The sequence below is a fragment of the Chamaea fasciata genome, unplaced genomic scaffold, assembly GCF_029207755.1.
Source record: "Chamaea fasciata isolate MVZ Bird 193981 ecotype frontalis unplaced genomic scaffold, bChaFas1.0.hap1 SCAF_2, whole genome shotgun sequence".
NCBI classification, from domain to species: Eukaryota; Metazoa; Chordata; class Aves; order Passeriformes; family Sylviidae; genus Chamaea; species Chamaea fasciata.
Window position 1 is genome coordinate 103,226,701 of NW_027094087.1, and position 27,153 is coordinate 103,253,853.

The following is a 27,153-nucleotide window of genomic DNA, read 5'->3' on the forward strand; positions in this document are numbered from 1 at the left end:
ATCATAACTCCCATTCCCATCTCCCTGCACTGCTGGGGGAAAGGAGGTAGAGCTTGGGAAGAAAGGGGGGGGGGGGGGATGTGTTTTTTATGATTTCTTTTACTTCTCATTATCCTGCTCTGATTTTGTTGGTAATAAATTAATACCCCCAATTCGAGTCTGTGTGCCCTTAGGTATTTGTTGAGTGATCTCCCCTGGTCCTTATCTCAACTCATGAACCTTTGTCATGTTTTCTCTTCCCTGTCCAGCTGAGAAGGCAAAGGACAGATCAGCTCTGGTGGGTGCCTGGCATCCAGCCAGGGTCAACCCACTACACACAGTTAAAGTTTGCAGGGTGCATGTTTATCAAACACTGTACTGAAATAAACTCCAAGCATTGCCCAACTTACATTTTATGCCTGCATGTTAAGATAGAAAAGACTAGTGTGTAAAATTGGAGTCAAAGCCGAACTAGAGGCTAATTGGCAAAATAAACACTACACATTTGCTGTTCTCACCCAGATAAGTCACGTTTGCATCATTTGATAAGTGCAACAGCCAATTTCCTTCCAGTTTCCTTAAACGTTAAAAAGGCCTCTTGAAGAAACCTCCTCGAGGCCTGAACTCTCAATTATGCAACCAATATGGAGGTACCTCCTCACATCCATGAGGTTACCCACTTAATTTCTAATTCCTTGGAAACTTTAGGGTGCATCTTCCATGGATCAAAAGCAACTCTCTCCTAAAAAAAAAAAAAAAATCTTATTAACTTTTACGACAAGCATGAAAAAACACCTCTAGACAGGCCTTAGGTTTCAATGCCAAATTATTTCCAATTTTCCACAGTCCACCATATGCGACCACCCTCCCAGCCGGTACTGCTGTTACGCGAGTGCCACTGGCCCCCGCGGAGCCACCGGTCCGTGTTCTACGCGGGGACCCGCGGTCCGGCACCGCACCGGCTGCCTTCCGCCGTCCTTGTTGATCCCAGCAATTCCCGCCGGCAGCCGCGCCCCGCGCCGGGCTGACCCGGCGCCACCCAAGTCACCCCGGCCCTCGGCCGCCCCAGAACGGAGTCCCCGCACCCTAAAAACCCGCACCCTAAAACCCACTCCCCGCCGCGCGGAGCCGAGTCCCAGCCCGCGGCGGGGGCGCGCAGCCTCGGGCCCGCACTCCGGAGCCGACCCGGGCCGCGGGCCCGGCGGCGCGCGGGGGGGCTCTGCCGGCATGGAGGGGTCGGGCGGGGAGGGGGTCCCGGGGCACCGCTGCGCTCCGCGGGCGCACGCCGAGCCCCGGGCGCCGCAGCGCGGCCGAGCAGCGGCGGAGGCGGCGGCAGGAGGAGGCGCGGGACCGAGCGCCGCCGCGCCGCCCCCGCCCCGCCGCCCCGACCGCCGCCTCGCCTGCCCCGCACAGGCCCCCGGCCCACTCGGCCGCACCGGCCCCCGCGGGCGGGCGGGCGGCCCGAGGCGGCGGTGGCGGCGCGCTCCCTTCCGCCTGCTCCTGGGCTCTCTCGGGCAGTGACGTGACGTGCTGACGGCGGGCCCGGCCCGGGGAGCTTGGCCGCTTCCACTCAGCTCCGAGCTCGGCCCCTCCCTCCCCTCCCGCCCGCCCGCCCGCCCCGCCGCAGCCGCCGCCGCCGCCGCCGCGCTCGGCCCAGTCGCGCTGAGAGAGGCCGCGCCGAGCGAGCGCCGCCGCCCGCCACCCGCACGGTAAGAGCCGCGGGCCGGGCCCTGGCGCCCGCCCGGCCCGGGCCTCCCCCTGCCCGCACAGGCCGCGGCGCAGGCCGCGAGGAGGCCGCAGCTAGGCCGCGCCAGGGCTCCGCCACAGGAGCGGGCCGCGGGCTCTGCGCCGGCGGGTCCCGCACGCCCGGCGCGGCCCGGGGTGGCGGGGGAGGTGGCGTGAGGAACGCGGAGCGGAGGTGGGTGGCCGCGGGCCCGGGGGGAGGCGAGTGGGGCCGGTGAGGGGCCGCGGGCCCGGCCGGGGGGGGTTCGGAGGTGTCTGGAGGAGGAGACAAAATGGCGGCGCGCGCGGGGGGGGGGCGGAGGGCGCCGGCGCCATCTTGAATTAATCGCTCGCACAGCCGGGGCCCCGCGCGGGCCGGGTCGGGCTGGGCCGGGTCGGGCCGGGCGGGGCGGGGGAGCCTCGGGGCTCCGGCAGGGACCGCCCGCAGCCTCCACACCCTCCCCGCCTCCCGCTGCCACGCTGCCAGGCGCAGCGGAGCGAGGCGCGCTCCGGCCCGCGGCGGCTTCCTGCGCGGCCGCGCCGGGGCTCCCGGCCGGGTCCTCCCCTGCCCCGCCATCTCCTTGCTCTCCGCCCGCCGGGGGTTCGGGCGGCGCGGGCTCGGCAGCGCCGGGAGCTCTCCCGCAGCCGCCTTCGCCCACTCGCCCCGTAAGCCGCCCCATAATCTCCTTGGGGCCCCCTTGGTGCTGGTTCAAAGGTGCGCCTGGGATCGGTCATTTCCCTAATTTAGGTTTCGTTAAGAATTACCTTGTTTCCTTTGGAATTACTGTCGTCTGGTGCACAACACCCCAGTGAAATCTGGAGCAGACCCTTTTTTTTTTAGTCGGCTTTTGCAGATACCCCACCACTGAACTACAACAAAGACGGGAATGACTTGAGGGCTTTTTTTACGGAATTGCAATGAAAACAGCAGCACTGATTTTCCTGCCAAAACCGAGGGAGATGCGTCAAGAAATTAGCAGCTGAACGATCGCATTGTTACATTTGTAACATCGTTTTTATTCTTGCGCTTCCACCTTATAATAACGGGGGTTATTTTCAAGGCAGGAATTAACTCCTATAGGAGTGTAATTTTTCTTTTTTTCTTTTTTTTTTTATTTTGCCTTTCGTTGTGTGTGCCACTGCGAGCAGTATGTGTGCGTGTTCCCCACAAGTGGGTCACGTCGGGCGAGTTGTGACACTGCAGCGGTGGCGGGGACTGAGCCCGGAGCCGCCTCGGGAGCCCGGCGGTGGCTCGGGGCTCTGACCCAATTGGGACATGCCAGGCGTGCCGCAGTTTTTAATGGGATGTAGCAAGGCACCACGGGAACATGGTTGTGGCTGTGCACTAAGTCATCCCAGCGTGGGTAGGGGCCAGCACTTGCGCTTGGGGAATTTTGCTGGTTTATGCCTTGATTTGTAAGAGTTTTGCTGCCTGGATATTTGGTTTGTGGCCGTATTGCAAATTAGGAGTAGGCAAGTGGCTATGTTGTATATTTCTTTTTCACAGGGATGGCTTTTCTGAAGTTTCCCCTTTTTTCTCCTTTTTCTTTTTCTTTTTTCTTTTTTTTTTTTTTTTTTTTTTTCTTTTTGGTAAGAGCAGAGAAACAGTTTCTGTGGAATATTAAATCTCTTTTAAGGAGCTCTATTTTTAAAGTTGCTCCTTCTTTAAAACGTGACAGCTCGTCTATTTCTTTATATTTTATCTTGATTACCTTGCTAGGTCTGTTGAGTCAAGGATCCGTAATGTGGCAGGACTAGTGCACTGTCTGCGTTACTTCTCTTGGCTGATTGTTCTCACAATCATTTTTGTTTTGAAAGATTATTGCTAATACAGTAATACCATTTCCTCCATAAATATGTAATTTTCCATCTGTCCTTCCACTTGAAAATGTTACCTTGACTTTCATAAAGCTAAAACCTTCCATGTCTCTGAGTAAATAGGTAAAGATCAGTTTGTAAAAACTAACTGTATGGACAGAATTAAGTGTATTGCAAAGTTGTATTAGTTCTTGATCCACGTGAAGCTGTCATGGATCCAAGACATGTAAAAGGTGTAGATGTTTAGTTCTTTTCAGAGGTTATAAAACCTGATTCTGGGTGCCTCCGTTTTTTTTGTATCACAGTGGTAGAAGAGTGTTACCAGAATTCCTGAGATTTGAACAAAGACCCACATAGTTGAGGAGGACTAAATGTAGGGGCATGGCTGGGCACGTGCTTTTCTTTGAGAGTTTGGGTTCCCAAGCTGGAACTGAAAAATTGATTCAGTTGGCTTTGATGCCAGAACTGGGTCCTGAGGTAAGTGTCAGCTAGAATGTTTTGGAAGGACTGAGAGGAGTCTCTGTCCTTCTTGAAATCTTGCAGGAAAGTGAGGAGCTGGAATTGCTTCCAAGCCTTTATGGTACCACAGAGCTAGAGCTTGGGGTGCTTGCCAGGGAATTGAAGATCTTCTCTGTGGTGCTTGCAAGAAGCAGCTCTGGTATTTCTGGTGTCACGGAGCTGCTGTTGCAGGTACAGAGCCCTGTGCTGTTCCTACCTTTGTGTGGCTTCATCTTGTGCCCCTGTGCTCACCCTCTGCTCAGAGGAGCAAGCAGGAAGAAACAGTGTTTTCTTATCTCCTGGTTTGAATGCTCAAACCCTGAAGTGATTTCGGGAATCTTTTTGTATTTTTTGACCTCAACCATAGACAAATTACTTTATGCCTTTTTGGGCTGCAGATTCTGATTAGGACATTCTTCTTATTTCAGATAGTTCCATTATTTCTGTTTTAAGTGCCTACGTCCTCTTTTGGTCTTCTTGCAGCAAATTTCTGTGGATATGGGGCCTGTGCCCTTGTGGAGCACTTTGAAACTCCACATGGTCCTGCACAGGGGTAGGAGTTGGTGTGCATTTGATGTGTTGACTGGGTCTCTATGCTAAAGCACATTATGAGAAATATTATTTAGTAAGAGATTCACTGAGTGAAAGTATTGAAGTTGCTTTCTACTCTGGAACAAGCACCAAAGCAAATGTTGGTTGCCTTTTTAAGGCTCAGACATAAAAGCCCGTGTGCCCAGGAAGTGTCTTTGGTTTGTTGGAGCCTGAGCCTTTGTTTTGAGCACATTTTGTCAGTGTAGGTGAGAAGACCTGACCAGTACAGAAGAGGCCAGAGTTAGGCAGTTGCAGGTGGAGAGTGTGCTGGGCTGTTACTGCTGTGAAACTGCACCTCCTGAACACCACAGGGACATTTAGGGTTTAGCATCTGTTGCCTGAAATCCAGGCAACAGCAAGAAAAACAGGGAAGAGATGGTGTTAGTGGGCACTTACAAGAAGCTGGGAAGTAGTGATGGAGACCTCTGCGTCTCATGGGTGAAGAGGATAGACAGAAGGACAGAGAAAGAGTGCCTCACTTAGTGAAGGGAGGAATTTAGGGAGTGGATAGGATAGAGAAAGTACAGGCATGAATCATAAGAAGTAGGAATTTGTGGTGGAGTGTTGGTCAGGTGGGTGGTGAAAGCAGGAAGCAGAGAAAACGAATGCCAGTTCTTCCAGTAGCTGGTGGTGAACTGACACTTCAGGCTGGTCAGGTCACAGCAGATCACAGGCTGATGTGTGTGATAACACAGCCCTCAAAAGCACTGCCACAAAGGGCATCTGAACTTTTCCCAGAGCGCTTGACAGAGAGTTCCATCTTCTTATGTGTGTGTTGTCTGAGGAGAGAGGCAGTTTTATTTCTGCCAACCCTTAGTACTCCTTTGCCTCCTACCAAAAAACTTCCCCCTCCTAATTGCTGATACAATCTTTGCTACAAATTGGTGGGTAGCAGAGGTGTGTGTGAATGAGGGGGGTGTACTGTAGTTAGAAGCTGGAGGGATGAAATGAGCAGGTGAGGTCATGAACATAATATTGGTGCAGGCGCACCAAAAGTCGGAAAAGAAGCAACAGAAGACAAGAAACTAAACAGTGAAGGCAACACAGAAAATACAACAAGATAAATAGGAAGGACATTGTTAGACTCGTTGGGTGTATACCAAATAGATGGAAGGAAAGCAATTTGGGTATGAATAATTCTTGCTGGAATTACTGTATGGGATTTTGTTACTCTGTTCTTGTTTCTCTGGCATGGCAGAAGTTGATTGCCATCAGTCAAGCTGTTTCTTACATCTGGGGCTGAGAAACACTTTCCTTCTGATCATAGTTCTGAAAAAAAGCCTTGGGTGAAGAGCGGTTCCTCTTAATAGTGGGCACTTCCGGTGGGAGTGCTTGACAGTCGGAATAACTGGGAGGTGATTTATGTCCAGTTGAATGCCACAGTGGCTTGTTAGCACAGCTGTCTTTAAAATACAGAGGCCTTCCAGCTGAGCATCGCACAAATACAGAACACCTTGGAAAATAATTAGTGTTCCATTATTTTTCTTCCAGTTCTATGTCTGGATATATTTCTCCCTCAACTTCTGTAAAATACAAGGCTCGAGTGACTGCACTGGAGGCTGGACAACACCCCAGGGGAGAGTTCCAGAGGTGGAGAGTCAAGAAAATTTGAGCTAAAAAGTGGGGCAAGTTTAGAAAATGCTTGTTCTAGATTAGGGGTTTAGATTTGTGTTTTGGACTAGGTTTTTTTTTTTTTTCTATTGTATAGCAGTTTCCCCAATAAAGACTTAACGAATGTCAATGTTATTTGATGTAATTTGGAAAGGTTATGATTCTTATGGAAACCTTGGGTAGAATCTTCATGTTTTGTATGTCTTTTGTGAAAGTATCACAGAAATGGGGTGCTTTCTGCCTGTGACTGTGAGAAATGTTTGGAGGAAGAAAAATAACATCTTCCACTTGTACAGAAATACAAGCAGCAACATGAAGTAACATTCTGTTGCCTCTTGCTCTGTCTCAGTGTAGGAAAGTAGTTGGACTTAAGTGCAAAGGAATAGTACAAGTTTATGTTTGACTGCATTTTACCCAGCTAGGTTTGCCTTATCCAGCTGTAATGCACATATGTAAGCAGCAGAATTTCGATTGCAGTTTCACATTTTTGCAAGTATTTTAACTTCATGGTCTTGTTTGGTTCTTTCATTAAGAAGATTGAAATCCTCATCATTATGCATTGAAATGTTGACGTTCTGTTCAAAAATTTTGGTGGAACATGACATATGGTAATTTTTGAGAACTAACTCATGACACTAATGGTCCTTTTTCTTAGGGCAAGAGTTTTGAAAATATTTATAGATCTAGGTTTGAAAACATTTGATGTTATGCTCTGGAAGCAGTTTACATTGATGATTTCAGTTCCTGAAGTGACATAAAGTGAACTCTTCCTGACTGTCCAAGAATGAACATGAGGACATGAGAACTGGTGTGCATTTCAGATAATGAGCTCTCCATGTTTAACCTATCATATTGAGCCTTAATAATTTGACAGTTCTATATTCCTCTCCATCCAATAGGGACTTGAGTTTCTTGAGTAGGTGTATGTCTGGGCTTTGTCTTAATTTCTCTCTCTCTCTCTCTCTTTTTTTTTTTTTTTTTTTTTTTTTTAAAGATAATAAGGAAATAGTATTTTCACATTCCTTCATGAGCTGCTTCTGTGTTTGTGAAGCCATAGGGTTTGAAGAAATGGGCCCTGAGTGTTGGGCCTCATACCCTAGTTCAGACAGTGTGTGTTTGGTCATCCAGGGCAGTATTGCTGGAATCCCAGACTGAGGGACCCTGAGTGAAATCTGATGCATCTTAAAGTCATGAGGTGCTGTGTGTTAGCTTCCATGCACCCAAAATTTCAGTTTTTTTGGTACACAGACAGAGGCACCCTTCTTCACCTAACACAAGTGAAATAACCTTTCTTCTTTATCTTCTGCAGACACTGTGACTGATGAGAGTTAAAGGCCATGGATGAAGATGGGCTTGAATTGCAGCCACATGAGCCAAATGCATTTTTTGATCCAACAGGTCTGTAAGGAGATAATTTGTAGATAAGAGTGTTCACATTAGATGCAATTGACTATTGTTTATTCTGCATTTGCTTAGAAGTGCTGTGCTGCATCAATGCTTTTGTATAGAGTAGTTGCTTTTGAGTTTGGATTGTTTTTATTACTCAGCAATATGAATGAGCTACTGTTCTTTCAGTCAAGTGATAGTTGTTTGGGTATTGGGGGAGAGTCTAAAAATTGCAAATCTTTTCTAGGAGACAAAATCTTGTTCATTTTAATTATGTTAGCGTCTCTGATGACTTGCTTTATCTATCTATCTTAATGGTTCATATACTGTTATGCCTGTTTTACTAAAGTGGAGCATAGTGTAAAAGTTGAAGTGAAACAGAAGTAATTTCAATTATTAACCACCTCATGTGAAACAGTTTTACAATTCAAGTGCCGTTTTGATTGTGTTTTTCAGGAGCTGATGCAGCACATATGGATGGGGATCAGATTGTTGTGGAAGTACAGGAGACAGTGTTTGTTTCAGATGTAGTGGACTCAGATATAACTGTGCACAATTTTGTTCCCGATGACCCAGACTCCGTAGTCATCCAGGATGTCATTGAGGATGTTGTTATCGAGGATGTTCAGTGCCCAGACATCATGGACGAGCCAGATGTCTCTGAGACAGTCATTATTCCTGAGCAGGTGCTGGACACAGACGTAGCTGAGGAGGTTTCCTTGGCTCATTGCACTGTCCCAGATGATGTTCTAGCTTCTGACATAACGGCAGAGACAATGTCTATACCAGAGCATGTACTGACAACCGAGTCAATGCATGTACCTGAAGTTGGACACGTAGAACATGTAGTTCATGATAACATTGAAGAAGCAGATATTGTCACAGATACTCTGGGAACAGATGTTGTTTCTGAGGAAGTCTTGGTGGCAGACTGTGCATCAGAGGCAGTGATCGATGCCAATGGAATCCCTGTGGAACATCAAGATGAGAAAGGCAACTGTGATGATTACCTTATGATTTCCTGTAAGTGTTTGGGTAAAGCCATCCAAGTTCTTTTAATATGGGCTTGAAATGTCTGAGGGAGGGCTTAAGACAATACCCAAAGCAGAGTTTCTGTGTTTTTTATTGAAATGCAGATCTCACAAATGTACTCACATGTTTTTAGGAACGTGTACCAGCTGAAAGTTCTGGTGAAGCTAATGGAGAGAAACACTGGCAAATGCATGCCTGATTATAAGTTATTTCTGTAGCAATTTTTAGCATATGAACAAAGGAGTAAGAATGCCAGTAAACCCAATGCCATATACTTAATAAGAACTGAAAAAAAATTAATGTGATGATGTCTAAAAATGCTTATGCGTGGAGGTTGCTAAGATGACTACCAGGACATTAAAGAAACAAAAATATTTAATGGAAAAGAAAGAGTAAAAAAACGTGGTTTCTGAAAATCCAGTCCTTGTCTTGTTTTTTTGCTAAGCCCCCACCTCTTGCACTCCATTTATTTTTGGATGCAGACAGCAGTATGGGTTTTTTTGCTGTTAGGATGTGTTTTCTCTTGATTAAGCAAAGGACAGGGGTATGCATCTAACAAAAAGAGTAGCTATTGCTGCTCATAATTGAGAAGTGAATGTCTTAATCTGCCTTAGGAGCAGTGACACAATCTATTTGAATCACATTTCAAAAGGCTTAAATAGAGGGTGGAGAAAAAAAGAGCATATCATCAGTCCTTTTTCTACTGAGGATATACATTTGTGTGAACTAGAGTTTACTCTAAGTATGTTACTTAGTATAGTGATTACTCAGTGCAGCACTTAGGAACATCACAGTGTCATGCTGAACATTTATTTATTGTAGAAATAGAAAAGCCTTGTTAGGCTGGTTTGTTTAATTGCCATTTCAGGCACTTCAGTTTTGTGTGGTGTTAAATGATTCCATCGATGAGGTGTACTTCGTGCTGTGCTTCAGTTGCCTTTTTTTTTTTTTTTCCTTTCCTCCCTCCCCCTTTTTTCCCCCTTCTTTACTTTTGGACACATTTTTGAAATGTATAATTTGTTTTAATTTTATATTCTGTACTTACAAATTTTAATGTTGCTTCTCCTTACCTAGGATCACTGCATTTCTTAATTTATCATCTCTTGAGTTCCTTGAGTAACCTTGTTGCAGCCATGTTTTGAGTTTATATGAGGTACAGTTAATTCTCTATTATCTGGGAAAACAATGAAATGGGATAATGCAAAATATGGATCACACAAAATACTGTAAATTAAACTTCAGGACTGTACTGAGGTGAAATAGGTCAGGGGATCTGTTCTGAAATTACATTGATCCAGACTGATAAATGCACTCTTGTCTAGTGTGGTACAGATAAAACTTTCTGATTCTGGACCCAAGTTAAATCAGATGAAAGCAGCTCAAATGCTTCTGAACCTGCTGCATGGTTAGACCACAAAGTGGATAATGTGCCTATGGATAATTGAGGCCTGATTCTGGTGGTGACCTTCCCCCTTCCATATCCCTGAGTGCAGCTCTCCAAGGCATGGTTGCTCCTGTCTGTGCTCACTCCTCCTGTGGAGGTTTCCCTGCAGCAGAGCAGGGCTCTGGGGCTGCAGCCACGAGGCGCTGGGCACACCGTGCCGGTGGAAGTGCACCAAGAGGGCTGGGGGTGTGTCCTGTTCACGGCTGGCAGTGGCTGAACAAGGACACAATGTCTTGGTAGAGGCTGTTTTGGATGATCCCCATCTAGCTGGGAAGGCTTCTTAGATACACCAGTTGTCAACAGGTGGTGAGTGGCAGGAAGCTCAGAAATTCAGTTGTTCACTTTTGCTGGGGTATTCTCCATTTTTAGTCACGTATTTCTGCAGTTTCAAACTTTATTTATTATTAAATGTCTCTTGCAATGTACTTTGTTTAGATTCAGAACCTTAAATAAGCCAGCATTTAAAATAATGGTTACACTACAAAATATGCATTCTATTTGTGTTTAATGTTCTACAGTTCATTTTAGAGGGAAGTCCCTACTACCACCTACTGTGTTTAAAGCCTGCATAACAAGTTCTTCTGGTTGTGAAGGCAGAGTCTGGTGCTTTTCCATCAAGTAAAGACTGTCTTGCCAAACAGTCTCTTTGTTGTATCAAAAATATGATTTGTATTAATTTTTTTTGTTTGTGTGCATCAGCAGTGTATGTGTTCATTGATCTGAAGCCTGTCTCAGTTCTTCAGTTGAAGTTAGTTTTCAAAAGGTAGTAACATCAGCCAATCCAGTTCTGGGTTTTTCATCCTAACTTGTAAATTTGTGTTAGATTCTGGCAAACCTCCCTGAACTGCAGGGGCAGATGTTGGAATGTAATCTTGTCTGCCATTTCAGTAGCCAAATGTTACTGCTTCCCAGATCTGTGAGCTAGACTGTGTTCTTCAGAATGCCTTTGCCTTCTTTCAGATAGGCACTTGAAAAGCAGGGGATGTCACTTGGTGTTCTTTCTGTCGTAGGTTTCTCCATCTGTTTTCTTCAGTGGAAGCTATTGGCAAAATCTTTTTGCTTTTTCCTATTTTGTGGCTCTCTTTAAGCGTTTCCAGCTTTGTTCCGAATGAGCTGAGTATACATATATTATCTTAAGATCATTTTCTTAGCTTTTTCCTGAAAAATATGTGATTTGAAATGAATAATCTGTGTGTACATTTTTTAAATGTTGTGTTTCTACCTTCTTTCTTGGTTTCAGGCTGGTTTGTCTTTTAAGAGTACAGTTCCTGTGGGTTTCATTCTGTGACTCTGCTTCAGTGAGCTCAGTATTTTAGTACTTCTTTTCCCAATTAGATTTAATTTAGCTTTGGCATTAATATGTCTTTGCTATCTTCATTTTCAAGGTAATGTTTCTTGGCACAGCTTTATATCACCAGTTACTTTTAGATGTACTTAATTTTTTTCTTGGATACTTTGTTTTTGCCCTCAAGATTCATATTTGTTGCATGGTAGAATTGGGGCACTTACAACAGAGCAGAATCAGATATTCATTCAACTAAGAATGCAAACCTACCCGTTAGTGGCTTGAAAAAGATGAAAGGAGGTTTGATAATTTTTTTTTTTAATTTATTTTTTTTTCCTTTTAAATATTCCATAACCAGCCATGAGTTGGGTGAGGAAAGTATAAATTGTGCTGTGACTCACACTGGTACTAATTATTTGGTAGCTTGGAGAACCATTTCTCCATAAGTGAAACACTAGTGGTGAGGTTAACAGGTGTTTGTCAAAATAAAACAAACATTCTACATTTACTAAGGAAAACAGTGCCCTGCACCTGGCAACAAGATAGAAATTGATGATTTTTTTTGTCTGGTTTCATTCTGTTTGGCAAAGATAGACACATCCTCTGCCATTTACTGATTCTGTAAGAACAGTTGTATCCTGATATACTCTTATTTCAATAAAAATAGTGAGGCACAAGAGTCTGGAAAGAGTGGAGGGCAGCCTCACAAGGCTTAAACTGCAGCTTTAAGAATTTAAATATTTGCAGATATGGGAGCTGTGTTGTATCCATCCATCCATCCATCCATCCATGCATCCATCCATCCATCCCGTTGCTTTTCTCTGAGATGGACATGTGTCTGGTTTGTTTTATCTGAATTAACACTTTTCATTACAGGAATGCGTGAACCCAGGGTAACTCACAGAGAGAGAAAGGTTTCACCTAGGCCTATGAATATGAAAATCAGTCTTTTTTCACCCTTGTTGGATGTTTAAGTTGAAAGCAATGGGTCTGATGGACCAATCTCATTTTTCTTTCTCTGAGATAGAACTTGCTGTCATGCCTCTGTCTGACCACTGGAGTGGCACCAACAGTTGTCGCAGCTCAGGCTGCTCAGGAGGTTGGTTGCCCTCAGAGGTGTTGGAAAGAGGAGTTACCTCGGGCTGGGTGATGTCTCATAGCTAGTCTGGTTTGTGTGCTAGGGGCAGAGGACAAGAATGACAAGTGTTGGATCCCAGCTGTAAGCTCAGAAATTACACCTCTGCTAGATTACTACCCTGGAAGGACCTTTAGATGCATAGGATATACTCACGTGTAAAGGCAATGGATTAAATTCAAAATAGAGCAGATTTCTCTGTTCTCATAGGTTAACTGTTTTCATAGGAAACCTGCTTTGTCATTCAAGAAATAAGTATGGTAAAAATAGCTTCTACAGTGGACTAGGAATTGTCTGCTCTTGAGCGAAGTAGATGTTTCTGTCACAAGTAACTGAACAAAGGCAGGGGAAAACAGAATGCTTTTAATCTGTTTTAGAGAGAATAGTTGGTAATGGCCTTTATAGTTAAGGCATAAATAGGGTTGTTTATTTTGTAAGCAGATAAGCATCCCATGATAGACATTTTTTTACCAGCAGAGAGAACCATTTGGGTGCATAAAGTCTGACAAAATAGATGATTCTTGTCTAATTGCTCCGTTGACACATTTTTAAGATCTGTTTAACTGGTGTAGATAAACTTTTCTTCAGGTTGTTTGTTTTGGTGTGTTTCTTAGCAATAAGCGGTGGGTACTTGAAAAAGATGGAAGGCGTCTTTGTGTTTAAGTGAATTTTATTTTTTACAATCCTTTCATTTTCCTCATTAGATCCCACATAGAGGAGAAATGGTAGGACAGAATAAGTTTTAAAAGTTATGTCATTCATTAAAAATAAAGGCAGTTATGTTTGCATTTTTTAATTAGGAATAAATCACTGCAAGAGTGCAAAGTCTTTATCTTCCTATCCCTCAAATATTTGATATAAAAAAACCTAAAAGCCACTTCTTGGGGAAAGTGCATGTATCATGGTTAAATAAAAGATGTTGAAGCAAATCAGGATCTTGGTCTGATGTTTATGCTTTTGTGTGGGGAAACTAACCTCGACAGGGTTTTAAATATGGAGTTTATTTTCAAAGCACAGGAGCTTGATCTGTCCCAAAAGTGCCGTTGGATGTGTTTTAATAGAAGGGTAGAGATACTGGAGATAATTGTTCTTTGGCTGTTACTAATTTATTAAATGATTTCTTAAATTAAATTTAGTACTTTCTAAGAAATGCTGTCATTGGGATAGATCACACAGTATCTGTTGTTGCCTGTATCTTTTATTTCTTTACTTTATTCTTTATTCATTTTTTTTACCTGTTGGTCTTTCTGTTGATTTCTCTGTAAGTGCTAACTACACAGGTTTTAAATATGCCACGGCTTTCATGTTGTGTGACACCTTTCTCATCTGTTTGTGCTCTTCATTACAATTCTAGAATTATCTTTGTATGGAAGCAATTATTGCAACATTGGAGAAGCACATGCTTATTTATTTCTTGCAGCTCACAGTATGCAAAGAGCAGGCTGCTCTAATCAGTGAAGTCTGTGAAGAATTTTGGCAAACTAACCATAGACTGCATTCTTGCAATTCATGTAAAATAATACTGTGTCCAGTAATTTTTCTGGGTTTTGGTTTGTTTTTCTTTTTGACTTTGAGATTTACTTTGTATCCACTTGTTTACTAAGTGAAAGCTGCCAGCTAGTATAGGAGGGAAAAAAGCAGACATTTAAAGTTTTTAGTGTCTGGTTCATATATGATAAAATGGCGGCACAAGGTGTGACAGCACTGGAGTAATGCTAGCCTGAAGTTTTTTCTAGCATGTGACTTGTGATTAGTTTAGTAATGCTCAGGGCTTCCACTTAAAAGGAAGTGGTGTCTTAGAAGCTTAACTAATTTAAGTACTCTTTTTTGTTTGGTTGGGGGGTTTTGGGGTTTTTTTTTGCTAATGTCAAAGAGGAGCAATATGAAAGAATATCAGCCATGAATGGTAATTTGTGGGACCCCTTGATGGGCTATGAATTCAGATGAAAAATTAATATCATCAGAGTTCCAACTTCAAACATTGATCTATCAAGTATTTCTGGATATCATTTTCTCTCATTGTGAGACTGAGACACATGGAGAATGCAGAAACTTTAGGCAAATGTTAAATAGAAAGTAAATTTCATAAAATGCTGCCGGTGAAGCAGTATAAATAAATGCTTGTGTAGCCATAGGACAAATTACCTTGGAAATGGTACTTTCTGTGATAGATACCCATTCTCTTTCACCTTGTTTGTCTCTTCCTTTGATTTTTGTCTTCTTTAGTATCTTTTTCTTTCCACCCTATTTTTCAGCCTGTTACCTGTTTGTTACTATACTGCAAATATTACTGCTTTTCAAGCCCATCAGAGGCTTCAGTTTTTAAAGTATTACCACCTGTCAAGAGTGAGTATTTTTCCTTTTGGATGAGAAAAGTTGGCCTCATGCCTCCTACGTATCAATTTCCTTACAGTTCAATGGCTCCATTAAAAAATATTTAAACCAGTTGTTACATTTTTAAAACAATGCTGAATATAAAGGGAATTCAGGAATAAACAAGCTCAAAATTTTATAACTTTTTTTTTATTATGTTGGATAAATAATACTTAGAATCTTGGAGAACTATTTCAAAGTATTAATAGAGCATGTTACTAAGACCTAGAATTCTTTGGTTGTGTGAAAGTTGTGAAGGGATACTTCCATATGTAAATGGAAGTAAAAAAGTCTGGTTTGGTTAAAAGAAATGGGCCTATTTCACATCATGCACATAGGTTTGGTTGGCTTAGCCGTGATTTTCCTTCCTTGTGGGTATGTTCCAGCCGTCAGTTGATCTTGGTGGCAGTCTTCCCTTTTGGCTTCAGAGGTGTAAAGTCAGCCCACACTGCTCTGAAAGCCTTCCAAGTACATGTGCCTGACACTGGCAACAGCCAAGTTAAGGGAGAACAGCTACATAAATGTAGTGTAGGAACAAAAACAAACTTTCTTTTTCATCAGAGTTCCAGTGACATTTGGTATACCACGGATATGACAAAGAAGTCAGGGAAGTCTGTTAGTAACTGAATATACACACTGTGGAGCTACGTTGTTAATAGGATTCAAAAGAACATCTTAAGGTTTTTACTTTAAATGCTTTGGGGTTCAGCCACAAGACGTTATGTTGTCCTGTGACACAAAGTAATTTTTTGAACATCCTAGTGCTTGAAACTGTGTGGTGGCCACTGATCAGGGTCTTGGCATTCAAGTATTTAATGTTTCTTCTGCTGTTCTTTTGGTAAGGAGGGAGACAGACTAATTTATGTTAGTGCTTTATAATTTAATGTTATTCTTATTTTTGTGAGTAATGATGCCTGATTGAGAAATTGTACTGAAATACAGTTGTGTTTGATATGTGAGACAGAACATGTGATAGTTTATCTAATTCAAAGACTAATTTATTGACTTCATGGCAGGAAAATAATAGTAATAACATTTTGAGCTTTTTTTAAAATATGTATTGAAATAAATTTAAGAATGCTGTTAGTGAGTAGTAAAGCTATGATTTATTTGTGAGGGTAGTTCAATGACTGAAGTAAGCGTACTTTGTGAAGTATTTGGTATGTGCTAGGCATGGTAGTTTAAAATTCTTCACCATTTATAGGACAGTTCTTAGACTTCTATTAGTATAAATTCCGTGTCTCTGTCATGAACTGAAGTCATGCCTGACTCTTAGGGAGTGACAGTAAACTCACAAATTACATAAGTATTCTGTCACATTAAGAATTCTTAAATAATCTCAACACTGAAGAAACATCTGGGGCTTCTGAAAATTGGAAGATTCTCCAAAGATCTTCAGATGCTGGATTTGATTTTTGTGAATGCAAACTTACTGGGTTTTTTTCTTGAAAACCTGTTCTTGGTAAAGTAAGATGCGGGGGAGGTGCCCATGTACAGTATGCCTCAAAAATCCAAGTGTGTTCCTCGTAAAGCTGGCTGTCAGCCATGGCTCTGTGGGATTCTGGGCAAGTTTCAGCAGTTCAGGCTGGAGCGTGGTGTGGTGTCCTTCTGGAGGTGGGAGCGCAAAGCTTGGGAGTGCTCAGGGCTGCAGCAGGAAGGGAATGGCACCAGGACAGGTTCCCAGCATTGCAGTGGCCGGAGAGCACTCGTGCTGTGCTCCATCCCGTGGCTGTGGAGGGCAGGAGCAAAGTGGAAGTTTCTTCCTGGAGTTGCCTTTCAGGTTTCTTCTGGCAGCTGGAAAAGCATCAGTACCAATGCTTTGCAGGTCTGACAGGCAGCAGTAGTACCGCTTGCATCAGGGACAGGGTTCAGCAACAGATAATGCTTTTGGAAAGAACAATTAATAGCTTATTAGTTGTGAAGGAGAAAGCAATTAAAACTGAGAATAAGTGAAATTATCCCACGGAGTGAACTACTGATGTGTACTTTCTTTCTACCATCATCTTGATGCAGATCACAGTTTCCTTATTAGCATTGCCTGGTGTGGTGCTCATGCTTCTAGTTCTGTCACTGCAGCATTCTTGCACTTCCACCTTAACTAGGAGATAACAGCTTGAATTTATTTTAGTGTTTATTGTCCCTGTTTTCAAGGATCTGAAAAAAAATATTAATGGGTAGGTTCTTTATCACAACTTTTATTGTTTTTAGTAAAAAAATTTATAATTTAAAATTTTCATAATTGTGAACTACTTCCAAATACGAGTTATAAACTAATAAAGTCTTTCATCTATGTCTATCTGCATATGACTGGGTAATTGTAATAACTTGTTTTTGTAGTGGATGATGCTGGTAAGATAGAACACGAAGGTTCTGCTGAAATTACCATGGAAGCAGAGTCAGAAAGTGGCTCTTGTAAAGTGGATGGCATTTGTCCAGAAGTCATCAAGGTCTATATATTCAAAGCAGATCCTGGAGAAGACGATTTAGGTAAAAGACGCTTGTTTGAGAATACTCCAACCTGACACTTGCAATTTTGCATGAGACTGTGGTTTCTCTCAAGTGGTCTGTAAAGACCTGTGAGTCTAATGCTAAAGAGTTGACAAACTTCCAAATTTTTGTGGTTTGGCATAGATTTTGGTCAAGTGTATTGAAAATATTTTGCTCTGGTCTTCCTGATCAGGGGGCACAGTAGACATTGTGGAGAGCGAGCCAGAGAATGACCACGCAGTTGGATTGCTCGATCAGAATAGCAGTATTCGTATTCCAAGGGAGAAAATGGTCTACATGACTGTAAATGATTCTCAGCATGAAGACGAAGACTTAAGTAAGTAGGTGGCTTTCCTTTGGGAGCAGGAATTTTCACTTTCAGCAGTGCAGCATTCCTATTTTATTTTTTTTAACTTCTTTTTTCTCTTAGATGTTGCAGAAATAGCTGACGAGGTTTATATGGAAGTGATTGTAGGAGAGGAGGATGCCGCAGCTGCCCATGAACAGCAAATCGATGACACCGAAATTAAAACTTTCATGCCCATAGCTTGGGCAGCAGCTTATGGTAAGTAATAGTCAGAAGAATTATTCTTGGTGACACTGCAGCAAAGTTTCAGGGATTGGTTTGTGGAGGGTAGTCTCTAGAGTTTTTGTGCTTTGGTGTTTGTTTTAGAGTTTTAGTTGAAGAATGGTTTCTTATCATAATGAGCTTTAAAAAGAAAGGAAGAGGGAAGTTGTAAGGCAGGCTTCTTCTTGCTCCTATTTAACAGGCATTTTCCTTCCTATTTTCATGATGTGAAAGGGGAAATACGTGAGCTTCCAGCTAAAAAATTTATTCCCAAGTACATCTGTTCCTCAGAGTTTTAGGACACAGTGAGAGCTGGCTTGGGAGTAGAACTGAATATTTTGGAGGGGGGGTGTGGGTGGGCAAAAAAAGAAGGCAAATGGGAGTACATTAGATCCAGTGTAGCAGTGAAAAGCAATACTGAGCTCTAGCTTGATTTCAGTACTTTCTAGAACAATCATATAAATATGTAATTTCACTAATGGCAATAATTAATTGATTAATTAAAGGAAGTTGGAAGGAGATATTAAGAATGTAGCAGAACTTTTAGAGTATTTCCAGCATGCAGAGCCATTTTCTCTTCATCACTGGCATGTGAACACCAATTGGTGCACAAACTGGTGTCCCAAACTTTTGTAAGCTTAAGACACGAATTTCATCTGAAAAAAATGTTTCTGTCTTTTCTCATCTGAAAAAATGTTTCTGTGTTGTCCCTTTCTCCTTCTGAACAAAACAAAAGAAATAGTGGAGTAGAGGACAAAAGTTACATGTCTGCATGATGTGGATTGTGGTGATGGTGCCAGCAGACAATTGTGCTGGGAATACTGTGGGGGCTGGAATCTTGGACGTAAGTTAGGAAGGGCAAGATTTCAGGGAGCAGTGTTAAAAAGTGTAAAACACTTCTAAAGTGTGTTTAACTAGTGTAAAGTTTCTTTTAAAAGTTGCTTAGGGGATGGATGGTAGTGCACCCAAAGCCTTATCTTAGGCCATATACTGGTGAGCCCAGTTTGAGTGAGAAGGAAAGGACATAAGCCAGTCTGAGTGGGCATTAAAAATGAAATTAAGTGAACTTGAAACAAGTTGGATACTAAACATTGAGTGATTTTGGAGGAGATGGAGAAAATTGAGCAGAATGTGTCAAAAACAGTGAGATGGAGTTGAAAGGAGAATTTAGGAATATGGGAAACAGTGGAGTGGTTGCATTATCAGCAGTAAGCAACCTAGCATGCAGGGTGAGAGATGGTGGGGACAGGGAGAAATTAAGCATGAAGGCCTGAAAATGGCAGAGGAACACTTGAGCTAGCACATAGATGAGAATCTTCAAGCTCTGCACATGTGCCTGGCTCTGAGTCTCCTTACATTAATCACATATATAATTCTCAGCACTCTAAGAAAGGAACAGCTATTGAGCATCTTGTACATTCTTCCACTTGAGTCTTCCTGTCATATTTGTGCTTTGTTTTCAGCAAAAAATGTTGGCTTTTATTGATTCGAGTAAATACCTGACTACAAAATTTCTTGCTGAAAGTTTACTTATGCCCTTAAATCACCAATGTTAAGCTGATTGCCAGTAAATACCTTCTTGAATGTATTTGTAATTTTCATGTTTGTTTCACATACAGTGATGACATTTGTGTATTAAACTCAAAGCTCTGTGAGGCAAAGACTTTCCTTCTTTCTGTTATACAACACTGAGCATGATCTTTGTTCCCAGTAGAAAGAATTTGTAAGTGCTAAAGCATCAGATGTATAAATAGTAAGTAGTGTACTTTGTTTGCCACTTCATGGGCTGTTCAGAAGGATTCTTTGACCGCAGCTCCAGTTCAGAAACTTGGTGTGTGACAAACTTCAGTCAGTTGAATTCAGACATACAGAAATGAGTGTGAGCTCACACACAAATGTATTTCAGGACTGAGAAGAAAATCAGGCACAGTAAATACTGTGACATGCTATTATTTACTAATCTTAAACGTTCTGGGTATAATCAGCAACCAAAGAGATTCAAAAAATCCTACATTTGAAGGAGAATTCTCTGTGTAATGAAAAGCCATTCATTCCTGTACATTATGTACTCCTGTAAAATTAGGTTAACAAAGCTAAAACTCATAATACCAAACATAATTCCTAAGTTACATGGTGAGACATTTTGCAGCTTATGCTGTACATGATAACAGTTTGATTAAATGTCCAGATAATAGTTTATCATTTCTATTGCTACCACTGTAGAATTTGTGCTCAAATTACCTGCAGTGCTGGTAGGTAACTTTTTAACTTACCTTGGTAGGTAATAATAACGATGGCATCGAAAGCCGGAATGGCACTGCAAGTGCTCTTTTGCACATAGATGAGTCATCTGGGCTTGGGAGACTGGCCAAGCAAAAACCAAAGAAGAAGAGGAGACCTGAGTCCAGACAGTATCAGACAGGTGAGTGTGTGGTGCCTGGCTCTCGTTCATCCAGGCACTTGCCCATAAACAGGTGCACGTGGAATGTCTTGTAAAAAGAGGGATTTGGGGAATTACTTGATTGACAACACTTCTGCTTTATAAATGAGTGCTTGTTTTATTTTAAAAATTTTAAATACATGGGTGGTTTGGATTGTGGCAGGTCTTTTAAAGGAAGCCATCTCTGACACAGGAAAAAGTATCATAGCAAAAGTTTAAAAAGCTGTATATTTAACTTGCCACATTTGTTTTAATGTTTAATATAAGTTTTTAAAAGGTGGTGTTAGGTAAATGGTGTTCGGTAATACTGCCTTTTTAAAACCCTTTTTTGCCTTGATTGAAAATATATAGAACAATGCATTTCATTATATCAGCTCAGTAGGTAACTGGTAAGTCTGAACGATGTATATTAATGTTCTCTAGTGTAACTTCTACACTCTTTCCTGTTCTAATGGTAGAATAGAATTGCCTTGATGTTTGTGCCTTTTTCCTTTCATCTGTAAGAACAGAAGTGTTCTGTGGCATTATTTGGTTTCTGCTGTTATTGTGTTATGGTCAGAATATTTATTTGGTTTGATAAAGTTGAAAAAACACAACTTCTTTCTTCAGCAGCCTTACCTTAAATAATACTAAAAGTTTCTTTCCAAATTGTGACTTAACTGTAGGAGTTGTTTTGTTTAGCTTGAGTTAGTAAACCGTGGAAATTAAAGTTGGCCTTTTCTATTTCCAGCTAGTCAGTTATCCTTATAAAACATTTTTGGACAAGACAGCTTTTTTAACGAGCCAAGGCAAATTCAGTGTAAACAAATCAGGGTGATAGAGGAGTGCAAATAATTTCCAAAGGTTTGTGTATGTGAAACATGTTCTTATTGATTCCTGCTTGGTACCTCTTCAGATTGTAGCTGTGACAGATGGCATAAGAAGGAGGTGTTAGTTTGGGGACTTCTAAATTGTAGTCAGTGGTAAGTGATTAAACTGCCAGATGAAACTTTATCTACAGATTTGTGGAGGGTCAAGAGAAGATTATGTGCTTTGCTTACTAGATGATACTCAGTTTAACAAGTTGGCTGCTGTTTTTTGCACCAGCCATTGGTTTCTGCATGTATTTAATGTGTGAACTCAGTCAGAATTCTTCAAAATAGAATTATTTGAGGTGAAGAATATCTTTGGTTGTCTCCATCAAAAACCAGTGTTTTCTTTCTCTTAGTAATGAAAATGAGTGAAAGTGGTGATTCCCTCAGTTTCTTCTGCCTAACTCAGTAACAAGCTTGTTTATTGTGTAGTAAAATGTATGGATCCCATCTTTCAACAGTACATCTTATTGTTAACATCTGACATTTATTGAAGTGCAGTATTGTTGTATAATAATATTGATAAAGGGTTTTCTGTCATTTTTCAGCAATAATCATTGGCCCCGATGGTCATCCATTGACAGTCTACCCCTGCATGATTTGTGGAAAGAAATTTAAATCCAGAGGTTTCTTGAAAAGGCACATGAAAAACCACCCGGAGCACCTTCTTACTAAGAAGAAATACAGATGCACAGACTGTGATTACACTACGAATAAAAAAATAAGTTTACATAACCACTTGGAGAGTCATAAGCTGACCAACAAAACAGAAAAGCTTCTTGAATGCGATGAGTGTGGGAAAACCTTCTCTCACGCAGGAACTTTATTTACTCACAAGATGGTGCACAGGGACAAAGGAGTTAATAAAATGCACAAGTGCAAATTCTGCGATTACGAGACAGCAGAACAAGGGTTACTGAGTCACCACCTTTTGGCTGTCCACAGCAAGAACTTTCCTCACATTTGCGTGGAGTGCGGCAAAGGCTTTCGCCACCCGTCGGAGCTGAAGAAGCACATGCGGATCCACACTGGTGAGAAGCCCTACCAGTGCCAGTACTGCGAATACCGATCCGCCGACTCTTCCAACTTGAAAACCCACGTAAAGACTAAACACAGTAAGGAAACACCGCTCAAGTGCGACATTTGTTTCCAGACTTTTTCAGATACCAAAGAGCTACAGCAGCATACACTTATGCATCAAGAAAGTAAAACACATCAGTGTTTGCATTGTGACCATAAGAGCTCAAACTCGAGTGATCTGAAACGACACATTATTTCAGTCCACACAAAAGACTATCCTCATAAGTGTGATATGTGTGATAAAGGCTTTCACAGGCCTTCGGAACTGAAAAAACACGTGGCCGCTCACAAAGGTAAAAAATTGCACCAGTGCAGACATTGTGACTTTAAAATTGCAGATCCATTCATTCTGAGTCGTCACATACTCTCAGTTCACACAAAGGATCTTCCATTCAGGTGCAAGAGATGTAGAAAGGGTTTTAGGCAACAAAATGAGCTGAAAAAACACATGAAAACACACAGTGGCAGGAAAGTTTATCAGTGTGAGTACTGTGAGTATAGCACTACAGACGCCTCAGGCTTCAAACGGCACGTGATTTCCATTCACACAAAAGACTACCCTCACCGGTGTGAGTATTGCAAGAAAGGTTTCCGAAGGCCTTCAGAGAAGAACCAGCACATTATGCGACATCATAAAGATGTTGGGCTGCCTTAAAGTCTCTTTCACAGACTTATGGCTGGAATTATAAAGGAAATTTGCCTTTCAGGCAGTTAGCTTATTTTAAAGCCAATCACCTGCGATCACACACACACAAAAAAAACCCAACAAAAAAAAAATACTGTGCATTTGATTTATTGCTGTATAAAAATAGGATTATTGCTTGTAGTTGACTTTTATACCTTTTGTTCAATAGCGTGTTCTGAATTCTATTCAGTTTGTTTAATAAATGAAGAAAAGATGGCAACAATAAAGTTGCATTTAATAAAGTAAACCCTGTCTCTTACTGAATTTTTCAACCGTAATAGTTTATTTAAGTATATTTATCTTACTGACCTCGTTGATACTCACAGTGTCCATGTTAATGCAGTTTTGTCGTGAATTTTAAAAATACGAAATTTCTCTTGATAAAATTGTCAGAGGTGTGTATAAAATGGGGAATTGTCATGTTGACAGTAAAGTCACTAGAGCCCACCTGATTGTCCTGTTTAACTATACAGACTTCGTGGCAGGTAAACTATTTTCCAGTTGAGGAGTTACAAGTGTCATTTCGTGTTTTCATTCTGGTTTCAGAGAGAAAAATATTTTAAAAAATGGTTTGGGGCGGTTTTTATCTTTCCTGGGCAAATTTAAAAGTATGCGCAAATATTACATTTATTGTTCTGTGCTTCTTTGTCTTTGAAAGGTTTTGTGTGTTACAAAAGAGTTGGGTTTTTTCTGCTTTACTCCTGTCTTAAATGTTGGAAACGTAAAATACTCTTGTTCCATTTGCAGAGTTAACAATAGATCACAACTGTCTGTATGTGCTGGTAAACGTACCTCAAACTTTATGCTTTTATGTATGTTGGTATTTCTTTGAAAGAGCAGTTTGTGGTTCAAGTCACATTTTTATTGTTAGTTGTTTTAGAATAAAATTTAAGACCAAGAGGTGCCTCGATTTTGGAAACCAGATATTTACAGTGAGAGCTTAAGGGAAGGGAGCGAAGCAGATGGATTTATAAGGAGTAGAGACACTGTAAAATAGATATTCTTAATAAGAAAAGTGACTTAGGATAGATGCAGTTCTGTTACTATGTTAAATGTTTTTCCTGAGCTATTAGTAGCTGTGTTCAGCTGCTGTTTATTAATTAGTACAGTATCCAGAATTAACCCAGTTCTTTTAATCTGTTTATAAACAACTGGGAGAATATTACAATTATTAGATGCAATTTTGCCACCTGAAGACTACTCTAAAGTAGCTCCATATCATTTGCTAATTGCAGTGTAAATGTACTGAGCACAAAGTCATGTGCTTTAACAACCTTGGAGCAAAAACACCCAAGCCATTTTAATTACAGGCCAGATTTTAGGACCTGGCCCTACTCCTTTTGCTCAGATTCCCACCCCAGCCACTGTTTGATGATGAATTGCAGAAGCCAATCCCGGCTGCCTGCCAGATTAGGATAGATTTGTAACCAACAATTCACTAATGGAAAGGCTTCAGAGACTGGGCCAGCGTTAATTCCTGTTTCTAGGCAGGTGAACTTCCAGTTGAAATCAAACAGGAATTTTAGTGATGGTTTCAAGTCTAGGGTGATAGAGGGACAAAGGTTTCCTTTTTGGATGTGCATCTTCTAGGCCTTTTGTATTTTGTCTTGTTACTGAGCTGTGCCCCTACTGCTCATCCCTCCTGTCTCACTGTAAGCTGAACTTGTCTGTAGTGTGCAGTTCAGGAGAATCCAATCCATGTCACTGCCTGTGTTGTAGGATGCTTTTTCCTTTCTTTGCCTGCTTGCAGTGCCCCCAGACTTGCCAGGTGTGCTCTTGTGTAATATTGCTACTCGCGGGCCGTGACCCTTAGCGTGTAATTCCTGGCTGTGCTGCATTGTGCCTTCCTTGAAATCCCCGCTGAAGCCAGTGGATTTCCTACATGGCCGTAGTGTCCATTGCCTGCTGATGCCAAACCAGATGCAGTAACACCCAGCAGAGATTCCCACTCGCTTCTTGCAAAATACCTGCCTGTGACTACTTTTTTTCCCTCTCTTATGTTCGAGCATTTTCTAACTGGAAACCTGGAAAGTGTACAAAATCTGCATAAATTCCCATAGTAGCGCTGAGGATTTTAGCCATTTTGAACTTTATTTTTTTAAATAAGCTGAAAGACAAAGAACACAATTTTACGCATTTTCTTTCTCTTACGTAGCCTGGAATCATACACACTTTTTTTTTTCTTCTTTTTTTTTTTTTAAAGCACAATGTTGAAACTTTTTTTTAATAATTAAGGGTTTGGTCAAGTGGATTTTGTAAAATGTATTTGTCTGTATAAAGAGAAAATGAAATTATAGTTATTGTTAATGTACTGACATTAGTTACAGGTTAGTTTTAATTCTTAAATAATTTGCTTAGCAAATGCTATAAAATGGATGTTTCAGTTTAATGTTTAAAAAAGGTACAGATTTTTACAAGGACATAATATAAATTATTGTTCTGTAGAAAATACCCTGTTAAATATTGTATATGTCCTTCCCTCTGTACACTTTGTAAAAAAGACAAAAGAAAAAAACAAAATACATAGAACCATATAGGGATGTGTGACATTATTGTAATTGTGTACTTGATAATAACGTGAAAAAATAAAATTAAAAATATTTTCCTTTTAATAAACGTTTAGTCTATTTGATGCTAGTTCTGAGATGGAGCCTTGTTCTGAGGGACACGGTCATCTGCAGCTCCACTGCACTTTAACTTCCCTTCTGCTCTTCGGCTCATTTTGTGTATCACTGGGGCGGGGGGCATTCAGTCCCTGCTGTGGCTGAAACGTCCCTTTGCCTGGAAGTCTGCAAAAGTGAAAGGGATGGCAGGTCTTCAAAATCCATTTTAATGCCTGGTTTTATATTAAAGAATTCACATCTGATAAACTTCTGATAATGCCTTTGTGTTTTTCTGCAAGGTGATTACATACCAAGTGCTGCTACACTTTCCCAAAACGCCCCAGCTGACCTTGAAACAAGTGAGGGGCACTGCTGTTGCTGGGACTGAATAAATGTTTCCCGGTGCCTGTTTTGCCATGTGAGCCTCAGCAGGAGCCCAGCTCCCCCCACCCCGTTCCCGCTGGGATGGGTGAGCGCCATGCAGCTCCGCAGGGAGGATGCCTGAGCTGGGCCTCACTGCCCTGCCCAGCTTCTCCGCCTGCTGCTCCCTGTGGGGGCCGGCTGGGGGTGCCGAGGGCTTGTGGCCGTTTTCCCCAGTGCTCTCCGATGGCTACAGCCCCCTTAAATCCAGCTGGGCAGTGGGAGCTCCTGTGGCAATGGTCTGTGCGTTGACAGCAGGATGTCACCCAGTGCCAGCCCACTGGTCCCGTGAGTGGCAGAGGTGCTGCTGGGTGTCACTGCCCTCTGTCTGCTCCTGCCTTCCAAGGGAGGAGACACAGATACCTTGAGGACGTTTAAACCAGTTAGTTCACTCTCACTGGTACCTTTAGGAAATACTGACTTCTCGTCTCAGTGATTCAGCCCCACTGGCATTGGGCAACTCTTCACAGTAAGAATCTGTCACACTGCAGAGCCAGCAATCTCCCTTTCATTTGGTTTGGTTTTTTGTTTTCTCCAACTACTTTATGTTCCTCAACCACTAATCAGGAATTGTACATTGAGTACCAGAGACATTCAGGGCTGGAGAAGAAATGCATCATTCTGGCTGCATCATTCATCTGTGAGGAAGGGCCAGGAGCAGTTACCAGCTCTAGGCTCCTGCACAGTAGCAAGGCCCCCCTCCTCCAGGATCTCCCCTTCTTCCTTTTGGATTTCCATAGCTGTGGGAGCCTCACTGCTCTGCTGAAGAATCCTCAACTTGCCCAGGTGCCTGCAACCCTCACTGGGACACAGTAGCCAAGGTACCCAGAGCCTGGATGCCAACCTGAGAGTTCTTTGACAGCCTTACTTTGCAAGCCAAAGGCTGTGTCACTAATTAGGAAAACAAGCAGCTGGATAGCTGCTTAATGCTGTTCCCTGGCTTGTTAAAGTAGTAATTAAAATTAAATAATGTATCATAAATAGAAAGTACAAATAATACATTAACAGGACAGAAAATTGACCAAGGAGGGGCTGGCTGGAATCAATAAGGAAGTGAGCAGAGGGGTCAAGAGCAAAGAAGGGGTTGTTGATACAAACAAAAACCTTTCCTTTGGTTTTTGAGAAGTTTGAAGAGGGTATTGATT

At 42.0% G+C, this 27,153-nt stretch overlaps 1 protein-coding gene across 2 annotated transcripts; it reads left to right on the forward strand.

Annotated features, from left to right (window-relative positions):
- Positions 1–1,602: 1,602 nt before the first annotated feature.
- ZFX (zinc finger protein X-linked) lies at positions 1,603–25,639 on the forward strand. Of its 2 annotated transcripts, none has more exons than XM_066176959.1 (8): positions 1,603–1,688; positions 7,529–7,617; positions 8,062–8,628; positions 17,212–17,361; positions 17,555–17,698; positions 17,792–17,926; positions 20,211–20,351; positions 21,769–25,638. In XM_066176959.1, exons 2-8 carry the CDS (start codon positions 7,557–7,559, stop codon positions 22,953–22,955), a joined length of 2,385 nt encoding a protein of 794 aa, XP_066033056.1. In that variant the 5' UTR covers positions 1,603–1,688; positions 7,529–7,556; the 3' UTR covers positions 22,956–25,638. The 2 variants fall into 2 exon arrangements, with proteins under 2 accessions (XP_066033056.1, XP_066033057.1); XM_066176960.1 differs by lacking the exon at positions 1,603–1,688 and adding an exon at positions 1,882–1,897 and having other exon boundaries at positions 21,769–25,639.
- Positions 25,640–27,153: the final 1,514 nt, after the last annotated feature.